Here is a 13,174-nt window from a genome sequence, read left to right on the forward strand (position 1 = left end):
TTGTTGTTGTTGTTACCTCATATTGTGTCATTAAGATGAATTAATGGGATTGGTACCTAGTAAATGAAATAATAAGGCCAATTCTGAATACATGCAGTACGCACCCAGGAATGGGAACAGTGGGATGGAAATGTCTTATTATTGCAACCTTCCTAGAATCGTAGGCAATCTATGCTTCACTGGGTCATTGTTTCAGAGATCTTTCATTATTTCAACAGAGAAACAGAATTATCACATGGCAAGAAAACAACTTCTGACTTCCTGCTGGCTTCCCCATTGACTATTCTTATGGGCCATCAGAAATCTATCTTCTTTCCCTTCCTTCCTTCCTTCCTTCCTCCCTCCCTCCCTCCCTCCCTCCCTCCCTTTTGCAGTAGGATAGAAGTCTCTTAATTATTACAACTTTTATAGAAGACGATGGTCTCATTGGGACCATATGCTCACGTGGAAACTCTTAATAGATAACAACATGAAGTGTGAATGTGGAGCTGGTTAGTGCCTGGTTCATTCAGAAATGGGACTTGGGCTCGTTGGTTTGATTTTGATTCCAATTTTATTATTCTGACTAAACTTTTCTTTACTATTTAGGTAACAGTTACCAAGGCCACAGCAATTTCGATTTCCCCCATGGGAATCCCGGTGGGACATCTATGAACGACTTCATGCATGCTCCCCAGTTGTCACACCCACCGGATATGACCAGCAACATGGCAGCGCTTGATAAGCCCTTAAGTCATCCTATGCAGGAACCTGTAAGGATCTTACTTCTTTACCTTGCTCATATGACCTTCTGTCCACAGGCAGCGTGCATAATTGGGGATGTGCAGCAAGCAAAATAAAAGGAAACCTTTTTTTAAAAAAAAAGAAACGGGGGCAGCAGAGAAAGGAAAAGAAAAGAAAGTGAGTTCGCAAAAGAGGTATAGCTCCACCTTTGCAAGGCAATGCCTGGGGAAATCAAGCAAAGATCAGAGGTGTATAGAGGTTCACAGTCATCCAGGTCATGGTTGTCCCAAAGGTGCTTTTTCTAAAAGGCAACGGGACTTTCTTGGTTTCTTTTTCCTTGAAAACATTTCGCTTCTCATCCAAGAAGCTGAATTGAAGAAGCTTCTTGGATGAGAAGTGAAATGTTTTCAAGGAAAAAGACCAAGAAAGTACCATTGCCTTTTTGGAAAAAGCATCTTTGGGACAGAGATTAGATGACCAGCTCCACCCATCTTGCCTTCGTGACTCTGTGCAGTTTACATCAACATATATCTATATAGCAATAGCACTTAGACTTACTGTACGTATGTATATACTGCTTTACAGTGCTTTTACAGCCCTCTCTAAGCGGTTTACAGAGTCAGCGTATTGCCTCAACAATCTGGATCCTCATTTTACCTACCTTGGAAGGGTGGAAGACTGAGTCAACCTTGAGCCCAGTGAGATTCAAGAGAGAGGAAGAGGGAGGAGGAGGGAGGGAGAGAGAGAAGAGAAAGAGAGGGGGGAGGAAGAGGAAGAGAGAGAGAGAAAGAGGGGGAGAGAGATAAGGTGGGGGAGAAAGAAAAATAGAGAGGAAGAGAAAGAGAGATAGGGGGAGAGAGAGAGAGAGAGAGATAGGGAGAGGGGGCAGAGAGATCTATCTATCTAGCTATCTATCTTATATAACGAAAGGCCATTTGGCCATATTGTTTGTTGAGTTCATTCATACACTATATTGCCGAAAGTATTCGCTCACCTGCCTTTACTCGCATATGAACTTACTGTAAGTGACATCCCATTCCTAATCCATAGGGTTCAATATGACGTCGGTCCACCCTTTGCAGCTATAACAGCTTCAACTCTTCGGGGAAGGCTGTCCACAAGGTTCAGGAGTGTGTTTATGGGAATTTTTGACCATTCTTCCAGAAGCGCATTTGTGAGGTCACACACTGATGTTGGACGAGTTTACGTGGCCTACCTCTTCGTGGCTGAGTTGCTGTCGTTCCCAAACACTTCCACATTCTTATAATACAGCTGACAGTTGACTGTGGAATATTTAGGAGCGAGGAAATTTCACGACTGGATTTGTTGCACAGGTGGCATCCTATCACAGTTCCACACTGGAATTCAATGAGCTCCTGAGAGCGACCCATTCTTTCACAAATGTTTGTAAAAACAGTCTGCATGCCTAGGTACTTGATTTTATACACCTGTGGCCATGGAAGTGATTGGAACACCTGATTCTGATTATTTGGATGGTTGAGCGAATACTTTTGGCAATATAGTGTATGTAGACACCCCCACTGGCTCTTTTAAGGTCAGGGGAGGGGGCACTATTTAGCCCATATATTGTTCCTTTCAATGCTGTGTAAGCACTAAGTCATAAAGAAAGAAAAAGGCTGACTCTGTAAACTGCTTAGAGAGGGCTGTAAAGCACTGTAAAGCGGTATATAAGTCTAAGTGCTATTGCTATGACTCCATATGACCCCAGTCAAGTTGTCTTAGTGTCTTCTTGGTGATCTTCCCAATTGCTCAAATTTGCCTGTCGCATCCAAATTATGTGCAATAAAGGTCCATTCAATCAAGCTTTTATTATATTAGGGGATATTTAACTTGGCTGCTGAAGCCACATAAGAAGATAAAAATTGATACAAGGACATGATTCAGTGGTTGCAGCGACTGCAGTCGCTGTACTGTCTACAATCCTCATCTGTTCCTCTGCTAAATAAAACTGCCTTTGGCTCAGTGGCTAAGAAGCTGAGCTTGTTGTTCAGAAGGTCGACAGTTTGGCAGTTCGAATCCCTAGCTCTCCGTAACGGAGTGAGCTCCCGTTACTTGTCCCAGCTTCTGCCAACCTAGCGGTTAGAAAGCATGTAAAAAGGCAAGTAGAAAATAGGAACCACCTTTGGTGGGAAGGTAACAGCGTTCCGTGCACCTTCGGCGTTTAGTCATGCCGGCCACATGACCACGGCGACGTCTTCAGACAGCGCTGGCTCTTTGGAATTGAAACAGAGATGAGTATCACCACCTAGAGTCAGGAACAACTAGCACACCTGTGCGGGAGAACCTTTATCTATACTATTTACTACAATGCATTTAATGTTACGATGTCATTCACTTCTAAATAGAATACATAATAATTGTTGATCTTCCTCGTCACTCCTTTAGGAGTGATAACCAAGAAAATGTATGTGTCTTCCCAGCCATTAACAAAACAATACATGGACAACAGATTCCACATTTCCTATTTTGGCTTGGAACATTTTTAACTTTCTTTTTTATTTTTCCAAGTGCCAGAGAGGCACAACAAAAATCCTCTGGGATATTTTGGGGTTATGATCATTGCAAAGTATCTCGCTGTATGAAAAGAAGGATTTGATTTCCCCAATGGGAAAAAAAAAATCTATTTGCCTTGCCATACCTCCAACATATTCACATAGTTCCCGGCTTACAACCATTAGTAACTTTTAGAAGTTTAAATGGCCCTGAAAAAGGGGAGTTACAACCGATCTTTGCACTTATGACCATTGCAGTTACAACTATTAACCAGTGGAACGACTTGCCACCAGAAGCTGTGGGTGCTCCATCACTGGAGGTTTTGAAGAAGAGACAGAACAGCCATTTGTCTTGAGATGGCCTAGGGCAGGAGTGTCAAACTCCGGCCTATGGGATGGATGCATCACATACTGGCTCTGCCCCCGTCCGGTTTACCGAAGGGGGGAAAAGTCCCAATACATCACTTGACACTGCCGTGACACCCCTGGTCTAGGGTTTCCTGCTTAAGCAGAGGGTTGGTCTAGAAGACCTCCAAGACCCCCATTTCAGACAAAAGGCTCCAGGACACTGCAACCATCATCAAGAGGAGACATTTGCCAAGCGTCTGAATTTTGATCAGGCGACAATGGGGATACTCCAATGGCCATAAGTGTGAAAAACAATCAAAAGACACCTTTTTTTCCCAGTGCCATTGTAACTTTGAATGGTCCCTAAACAATCTGTAGTTGCGTACATTGGTCCCACTGATGTCTTAAGTGAAGTCCTCTGAAGTGGGAGGTGCTGCTGTGAAACGGAATTCTACTTCTCCCTTTACTTAAATCAGTTCACTTTAAGGAATAATGAGAGTCGAGTTGTGCATTTCGTTAAACAAAACGAGCACACACTTTAGCTGAACTCAACTCACTTACGTTCTGACCACACACACGAGACACAACAACTTCCTTCGTCCAAAGACGTATCCAAGGGTAGGCTTCAAAAATTTCAGCAATGGGTTCTTTGCCTGGTTGCTGGGTGGGTGGGCCATGGTGGGTGTCTGCTAGTCAGCCTCCTGCACCATGATGGGGGGGAGGTGTTTTCACTTGCCCTGGGCTCCAGAGGCTTTCTCCGAGCCTCTGGGAGGGCGAAAACTGCCTCCCCTGGACTCCGGAGGCCCTCCCAGAACTTCCGGGAGGTCTGTTTTTCCCCCTTCCCGAGCCTCCACCCAGGCCCTGCATTTATCTTGTATCCAAAATGGGCCGCGTGGAGAGTCCTGAGAGGGGAGGGGTGGGCGGGGCCAGCCAGGGGTGGGATATGGAGGTCCTCCGAACTGGCCATAATGTTATCTATGGGTTCTCCCAAACATGGCCAAACCCATAGCAGCCCATCCCTGAACAACCTCCCTCACCCAAAGACGTATCTTGAGAGCTTCTGGTTCCCTTCCCTTCCTCCTCCATGCCATGCTAACTCTTTTCTAGACCATGGCATTCCAGGAGTATTTCATGGTGTCACCCTTGAAATAAGTTTATGCCGGGGATCAGCAACTGAAAGCCCTATCAATTCTGGTACCGACTGGCTACAGGAAGCTGCAGCAGAGATATGAAAGAGCCACATGCAGCTCCAGAGCTGCATGTGACTTTTTCGTCCCTCTGCTGTGGCTCTCTGTTGCCGATCAGCACCATAATTGATAGGCTTTTCGGTTAGGACAGGTAGAGGAAAGAGGATGCTGTGCTAGGAGGAGACTCTATGATGGGGGAACTGGATTTCCGGTCGGCTCCAGAATTGAACGGGGGGCTTCCATTTTGGCTCTGTCAGTGTTTAAGGTTGCTGACCCCTCGTCTATATAACTAGAATGCCAAACCATGCCTCAGATATCTTCAATCTCCTTTGGGTTTGGAGAATTTCTTCTGGAAACAGCAGAATTGTCCAAAGTGAAACATTTTCCGGGGGGGGGGGGGGAATACCCAAGAAAGTCCAGTTGACTTTTGAAAGAGTACCTTTGGCCAAAGTTTTCCAGAACATTCTACCTCAAACTGGTTACCTGTGCATGTCCCTCGTTGGTGCAGTTCCTGTCGACAAGAGCAACCAGTTTTCAAATCTAAGGGCACAATTAATTTTTAATACTAATGCATTTTGCACATGGACTTATTTTGTTTCCGAAATAAATGAAAAAGACACACACACACACACCAAAATCCCATTTTAGGGTTGCTTATTTTCAGATTCCCTTTATAGAACATTGCAAGCTAACCTCTCAGCTGCCATGATAGGCACACATTCAGAAATCCAGAAGGAGGTAAATCCTTTTTCCGAAAGGAAAATACACTTAACCCCTTTAAAAGAGGGAAGCTGCCCTGGATTGTGATTATTTAAGATCCACTTCCCCACATGAGGTCTCTCCCAGAAGTCATTACTTTAGCCTTTTCATAAATCATTTTGAATGTCTCTTGGCTACGGTAAGATGAAGCAGTCTGCAGTGCTGGCTTTAATGCAATTGATTCTCAGGCTGGAAAATAGCACTGTCTGCAAAAAAAATATATGAAATTGAGCCGATATTCAGCTTCATTTCCCACACTTTTACAAGGACTGGGATTAACCAGGTACTAAGAAATAGGGGCAAATCACCTCCTTCCTCCCTCTCTTTCCTCCCTCCTCCTTTTCCTTCCTTCCTTCCTTCCTCCTTCTCATTTCCTTTCCTTCCTCCCTCCCTTTCCTTCCTCCCTCCCTTTCTTTCCTCCCTCTCCTCCATTCCTCCCTTCCTCCCTTTCATTGCTTCCCTACCTCCTTCCTTTCCTTCTTTTATCCCCCCCTTCCCTTCCTCCCTTCCTTCCTCCCTTCTTTCCTTCCTTTCCTTCCTTCCTTCTCCCCCCTTCCCTTTTCCCTCCCTCCTCTCCTCCCTCCCTGCCCTCCGTTCCTCCCTTCTTCCCTTTCATTCCTTCCCTCCCTCCTTCCTTTCTCCCTCCTTTCCTTCTCTTCCCTCTCCTCCCTCCCTCCTTTTCCTTCCTCTCTCCCTTCCAAACCTCCCTTTCCTTTCTTCCTTCCTTCTTTCCTTTCTTTCCTTCCTTTGTTCTCCCTCTTTCCCTTTTCCCTCCCTCCCTCTCCTCCCTCCCTCCCTTTCCTTCCTTTTTTCCTTCCTTCCTTCCTCCTTTTCCCTCCTCCATCCCTTCCCTTCCCCACCCTCCCTCTCCTTCCTTCCCTCCCTCTCCTTCTTTCTTCCTTCCTCCCTCATCACTCACTCTCCTTCCTCCCTCCCTTTCCTTCCTTTTTTCTTCCTCTCTCCCTCTCCTTCCTTTTTTCCTTCCTTCCTTTCTCTCTCCCTCTCCTTCCTTACTCCCTCCTTTCCTTCCTTCCACCCTTCCCTTCTTCCCATCCTCCCTCTCCTTCCTTCCTCCTCATTTCCTTCCCTCCCTCCCTTTCCTCCTTTCTTCCCTTCCTCCCTCTCTCTCTCTCCTTCCTTCTGGTTTTCTTTCCTCCCTCCTTTTCCTTCCCTCCCTTCCTTCTCCCTCCCTCCCTCTTCATCTTTCCTCCCTCCCTCCTTGCCTTCCTCCTCCTTTCCTTTCTTTCCTTCCTTCCTGTAATAGAGGAGAAAAAATTCATTTCCCCTATTCTGCAAACCAGATAGGAAAGAAAATAACAGAACACAGCAAGAATCTCCTCTCTCCCACCACTTCTCTGTCCCTGCTTCTCGAAACAGAAAATGTGCAAAGTTACTCTGATTTCTTTACAAATATAAAATGCCAATTCTGCAAACTCTGGCTTGGCTCATTATGTTCCTGCCCCATCTCAAAAAGAGGGAGATGTCCTGCTGTATCTGTGTGTTATCTGAAGGACCAGATGCAAACGTTAGCATATGGCCTTGACCATTTGGGGCAGGTAGTCCACCTCCCTGCCCCAAATTGTCATTTGTAGAAGACAGATGTTCCACCTTAGTGCTCGCCCCCCTGGGCAAGTAACATATATAGAGCTTCCTGGCTTCTAAGTTTCCTGACTTGCATCTCACCATGGCACAAACATGTCCCAATAACATCTCTTCACCAACATCTCTTCAGGGTGTTGTCTTCATCTTGCCCTTTCATCTCGACTACCATCACAAGTGGTATGTTCTCTGTTCTCCTAACCCATCCAAGGGCAACCTCAAGAGAATAAATCAGTTGGGTTTGGTTAGTCCAGGGGTCGGCAACCTTAAACACTCAAAGAGCCACAAAGGTCCTAACTGGAAGCCCCCAGTTCAATTCTAGAGTTGACCGGAAGCCCAGTTCCCCCACCATAGAGTCCCCTCCTAGCATGGTGTCCTTTTTCCTCTGTCGACCAGAAGTCCAGTTTCCTCACCAAAGAGTCTCCTCCTAGCACAGCGTCCTTTTTCCTTTTACCAGCTGGAAATCCGGTTCCCCCACCATAGAGTCTCCTCCTAGTGTGGCTTCCTTTTACTGATCGGCGACAGGGAGCCATAGCAGAGGGAAGAAAAAGCCACATGCGGCTCCAGAGCTGCCAGTTGCTGACCCTTGGGTTAGACATTACCTTTGACCGAAATCAGGTGTGGCACTGCTAAGAAATGCAGAAAAGATATCGGTGTTGCAGATACCCAATTTCACACTAGTGATTTCTGCCAACTGGGCCAGGAGAATGGAAGGATAAACCACCAACGTAGCAGTGGGAGAAGGCCCACATATTTGCTGGAATCCCCTGAATCAGGTTGTGTCGACACTGCAAGCATGATGGTTTGCTTTATATTATGATGGGAAGCAGGATGCTTTAAGTATTAGGGATGTGTTCTTAATTTGAATGGAACCTACCTCTAAATGGTGACATTTGAATAGCAGCTACTGAGTACCATGACTGTAAAAGGAATGACAAACTACATTGTTCTTCGAAGAATAGAACATCAGTATAAGTGAGAGCACAAATTATTTCCTTCTAGATGTCTAAAGCTGAAGAAAATTGAGCTGGTTGAAATAGGGTGTGCTGTGACTACATATACGAAAATAATTCTGTATGATATAGCAGAAGTCTGTGTTCTAGGAAGTTTTTGTCAGGGTTCCAAATAGCATCCAAAAGTAAATCAGAGTCCAAGGCAAGGTATTGCTCAAAGTTCCAATTTATTAAGAGAACCATCTTGATACATCTGGGAAAACTTGAATCTGAAAGCTTCCCGCCTTTCCCCACCTAGTTGAAAGTTCAAGATCTTGCCCCCACCTCCACAAGTCCATTACATGGTCCAATCTCCCACTGCCATGCAGGCAGGTCCACCCATCCAGTTCCGGTCAGGTGCAGAGGTGCAAAGACAAAGGATGACCTTGACTTTTTAGAAAGAATTTTGTTATGTCTACATCGCATCTAGATCCGTACAATCCCCCCTCTCATTTTTTCACAATGGAAAATGCATAGTAGAATAATAGAAAGTGTGGCAGACCAAAGATCCAAAAGAAAAGATGGCTGAAGGTCTGACAGTTTGTGCACTTCCTTTTGTGTCCTTACGTTTGTGTATGGGGTTTGCAACTATATATACAGGTGAATTTAAATGACACCTCTTTTTAAATTCATACATATAGGTTTCATACACATAAAGCCCCCAGTTTTGGTCACCCCAATATAAAAAAAATGTTGAGAGCGGAGAGAAGAGCAACAAAGATGATTAGGAGACTGGAGGCTAAAACATATGAAGAACAGTTGCAGGAACTGGGTATGTCTAGTTTAATGAAAAGAAAGAAAGATGCGATAGCTGTCTTCCAATATTTGAGGGACTGCCACAAAGAAGAGGAGGTCACACTATTCTCCAAAAACCTGAAGGCAGGACAAGAAACAATGGTTGGGAAGAAGATAGCTGATGTCGCAACGGCACGACATACGATCTTGGTGCCCCGAGATTGCAGTCGAATTTCTGCCGCTGGATGATCCACTTGGACCTAAACTGTCCCGCAGAGATGATGATTGAGAAGGGCACCTCCTGCTGACCTGAGGGACACTGCAAAGTCCCTGAAAGATCCAGGAATAGCCTTTTTTTTCCGGTGACAGAAACGCAGCTAATGAAGTTGGGAGAGCTCCAGACTGGGAAGAAAGCGGAAAGAGAAATGTGTTGAATTGGTGAGGAAATTTTATTATTAGAGGAAGAGACTATCCAAGAAAAAAAAAAGTTAAGTTAAGATTGAAGACAGAAGACTGTAGGCAGCAAGATTGATCTGCATTGAACTTAGTGTGTTATCCACTTTCTAATTTTTTTTTCATGGATGGAACTTTTGCAGGGGCTCCCTATTTTTTAAACTGAATGGATTAATTCTTTCTTCTTCTTTTTTCACTTTTGCTTATACCTATGGATTAAAATTCTCCTTTTTAAAATAATGCTTGATTTGATTGATTGGATTGTTTTTGATCTCCATTTAAGGGGATATTTTTCTTTCTTAAGCTTGGAATATAAAGAAGAAAATAAGAAGGATTATAAAGAGGGTTGTAACAACAGGAGGAAAAGCAATTACACTGCCACTTAGAGGCTGGAGGCTGGATACATTGTTTTTTCTTCTTTCTCTTTGATCACTTGAGATTCAAGGTTCTTTCAGTTTGTTTACTGACAGCGATAGTAGGAAGAGCACAAGTTGTTTATACAGGTGCCTTTTGGAAGTTCTATTACTAGCTATGGAGGGAAGAGAACATTTTGACTTGAAAGATAATAAATGAATCTGTTTAAAGTTTATTAAATAGCCTTGAACCCTATAGTGGCAGTATCTACAAAATTGAAAGAATGGCTCAGCAGGAAAAAGAAACTGTAACATTGCAAATGATTATGTTTGAAATTCAAAATCTATTAGTTGTGACAGAGAGAATTGAAAAGAGATTGGAGAATATGGAATACAAAACAGAAAAATCTGCTGGAGAAACTGGGGGTGTTTACCAAATGAAGAAAGTGGAGGACAGAGTTCAAAAGATGGAAGAAAAAAATGAACAAAGGGATAAGAAAACTGTGGATACTGACAAAAAAGTGAATGTGGTTGGCAATGGCAAGAGCGGAATATGGAAAGGGGAGATGGATCGATTGGAACCTCAAAGCACAGAAGAAGAAAAGACAGAAAAATTGACAGAGAGAAATCTTGATAGAAGCACTAGTGATAACCAAAAATAAGCTGATGGAAAGAGCAGATGTTGGGTTTCAAGCTTTTGTGAAATACGAAAGGAACAGCATGTTGCCAAGGGAGGTTTATACAAGATTTATTAAGAAAGTAACTAGAACATTAATGCTACAAATGGCAAGAGATATAAGACCGTACTGTTGCTGGAGGGATACAGGTTGATGTAATGAAAAAGTATAATAAAAATTAAGCTAAATTTAGTTTACTAGTAGTATGTATAAAATGAAGCAACAATAGATATAGTTAAATAATGATTAATAATGATAACAATACATATAGATATATTAGTTTGATAATATGAAATTTTATATAAACAATATATGGAGATTATGAAAGGAGGTTTAAAAGCTTTATCTAGAATATGTTATAAAGATGTATTGTGATTGGATGATTTTAGGATGATTTAATGGAATGTTATCATATAATCCTATTTTAGATTTTGAATATTATATATAAAAGGACGTAAAAACAATTGTAGTCAAATTAAGGTTGAGGTATAATAATTGTGATATACATGATATAGGTGAATTTAAAATATGTGATTTGATATGAAAAGCAGGTGATGGCTATGGAAGAGATGCATAGAAATACTGTAACCAACTGACACACTTTCTACAATTTGTAATGGAAGATTGTTTTTTGTTTGTTTGTTTGTCCTTGTTCAAAAACAAATAAAAATTGTTTTTATACAAAGAAACAATGGTTGGAAGCTAACCAAGGAGAGAAGCAACCTAGAACTAAGGAGGAATTTCCTGACAGTGAGAACAATTGACCAGTAGAACAACTTGCCTTCAGAAGTCGTGGATGCTGCATCACTGGAGGCTTTTAAGAAGAGACAGAACAACCATTTGTCTGAAATAATATAGGGTTTCCTGCTTGAGAGGAAGTTGGACTAGAAGACCTCCAAGGTCCCTTTCAATTCTGCTATTCCTCAATCATTATAGTCTTCTATGAAGGAAGATCTGTGTAAAAAGAGTCTATCAACAAAAAAGCAAGCCCAGGAATGGGTAGGCTAACCCAATTAAGGAAAAGAAAGAAACTGAATAATTTTTTACCTGGTATTTATTTTATCGATGGTTAGCTGATAAAAGCAGGGGTTAGAAACAAGGAAATATAAGGAAAAGATCAATGATATAAGGGAGGTATGTTAAAATGGTTAAGTAAACATCATCATCATCATCATCATCATCATTATGATTAATATTATTATAATCAATACTAATGTAATGAACACTGTTGTAAATGTTTTGATTATTATTTCCTAAAACTATTATTTCCCAAAACTATGTACCCAGACAATGCACTGTTTAATTAAAAATGGAAATTTTATATGTTATAAAATAAAATAAAAACTTGATAAAAAAACAAGCAAACACACACACAAAGACACACACACAAGCACACACACACAGAGAGAATGAGTGGATGTCTATATGCAGAACAGTAAGAAGAGTTGGAGAGGTTTTTTTTAAACAAATAGGTGAGATTTTCTAATTTTCTCATTTCATTTTGTTCCTTGCACCGTGCAACTAAACTGTCAATAGTTGATTCTCTGATGCATATTTGTTTAGCTGGAAAGTATTTTGCCCCAAAGAAAAACACAAAACGTTGTGCTCGCTTTATTAGAACTCATACCAGAAAAATTAAAAGAAGTCAACACACTAGAGAGGGAAGTAGAAGTTAACATACTAGAAAATGTCAATGCTTATGGAAATTTTTTTAGTCATCCAAGTCATGGTTGCCCCAAAGACACTTTTTTTTTTCAAAAGGCAACTGGGCTTTGTTTTTCCTTGAAGACGTTTCATCCAAGAGGCTTATTCAGTTCTGACTCACTCAGTGAGAACTGAGGAAGATTCTTGGATGAGAAGTGAAACTTCTTCAAGGAAAAACAAAAAAAGGGCCAATTGCCTCTTGAAAAAAAAAGCATCTTTGGGACTAGAAAAAACTAAAGAAGTTTCAACTTTCCCAATGACAGCAAATTTTCAAGGCATGAGCTTGGATCTGGACTCAGATTCACCATTTCCTATTCCATGTATATTTCTAAAAAATTGTGTTTTGAAGGCCAGGCAGGCACCCAAATGGGTTTCTCCTGGATGATGACGGATTTTAGCGATGATGGTTTATGAAACAATTCCCTCGCCCTCCCGCACCATGCTGTCCCCATCTTCCCAGCTTGCCACCTCATCTCCTCATGTCTCCTCTCCGGCTTCTTTCCTCCTGCAGATCCCTCATCCTGGCAACACTGATCAATCCCATAGCTCCATGCCTCAAGGTTTGCACGTCCCTCATCCCAGCAGCCAGTCAGGGCAGCCATTACATCACAGTGGTCCCCCGACTCAGCCGTCCCGGCAGCCGACCCAGGCCGCTTCTAGCAACCATCCTCACAGCGATCTGGCTTTTAACCCCTCGACAGCTTTAGAAGCTCAACCTGGTGGGCAGGGGACATCTGACATGCCGGAACCTTCGCTGGATGTAAGTCTGTGTCATTCTGTCATCTGCTTCCCTTCACAGTGCATCCGAGGTCAGAAAAGGTGGAAGGAAGGATAACTGTTATCATCAGGGGTCATCATTTAGATGATTCGTGGACTTCAATTCCCAGAATTCCTCAGCCACTATGCTATGTCAGCTTTGTGGCGCAGTGGTTAGAGTGCCGTACTGCAGGCTAGGGGATGTGGTGGCTCAGTGGGTAAGATGCTGAGCTTCTCGATCAGAAGGTCGGCAGTTTAGCAGTTCGAATCCCCAGCACCATGTAATGGAGTGAGCTCCCGTTACTTGTCCCAGCTTCTGCCAACCTAGCAGTTTAAAAGCATGTAAAAAGGCAAGTAGAAAAATAGGAACCACCT

The 13,174-nt window shown here is 42.7% G+C and overlaps 1 protein-coding gene across 5 annotated transcripts in view; it reads left to right on the top strand.

Annotated features, from left to right (window-relative positions):
- ZMIZ1 (zinc finger MIZ-type containing 1) overlaps positions 1-13,174 on the top strand; it is a 430,799-nt gene that overhangs the window by 411,093 nt on the left and 6,532 nt on the right. For 4 of the 5 annotated variants that reach the window (XM_032231507.1, XM_032231509.1, XM_032231511.1 and 1 more), the window contains 2 exons: positions 589-752; positions 12,555-12,803. In XM_032231507.1, the coding sequence (XP_032087398.1) occupies positions 589-752; positions 12,555-12,803 (413 nt within the window). Of the gene's footprint in view, positions 1-588; positions 753-1,773; positions 1,814-12,554; positions 12,804-13,174 lie in introns of those variants that run through there. The other variant, XM_032231512.1, reaches the window with a different exon arrangement.

The sequence above is a fragment of the Thamnophis elegans genome, chromosome 15 (genome assembly GCF_009769535.1).
Source record: "Thamnophis elegans isolate rThaEle1 chromosome 15, rThaEle1.pri, whole genome shotgun sequence".
Taxonomy (NCBI): domain Eukaryota; kingdom Metazoa; phylum Chordata; class Lepidosauria; order Squamata; family Colubridae; genus Thamnophis; species Thamnophis elegans.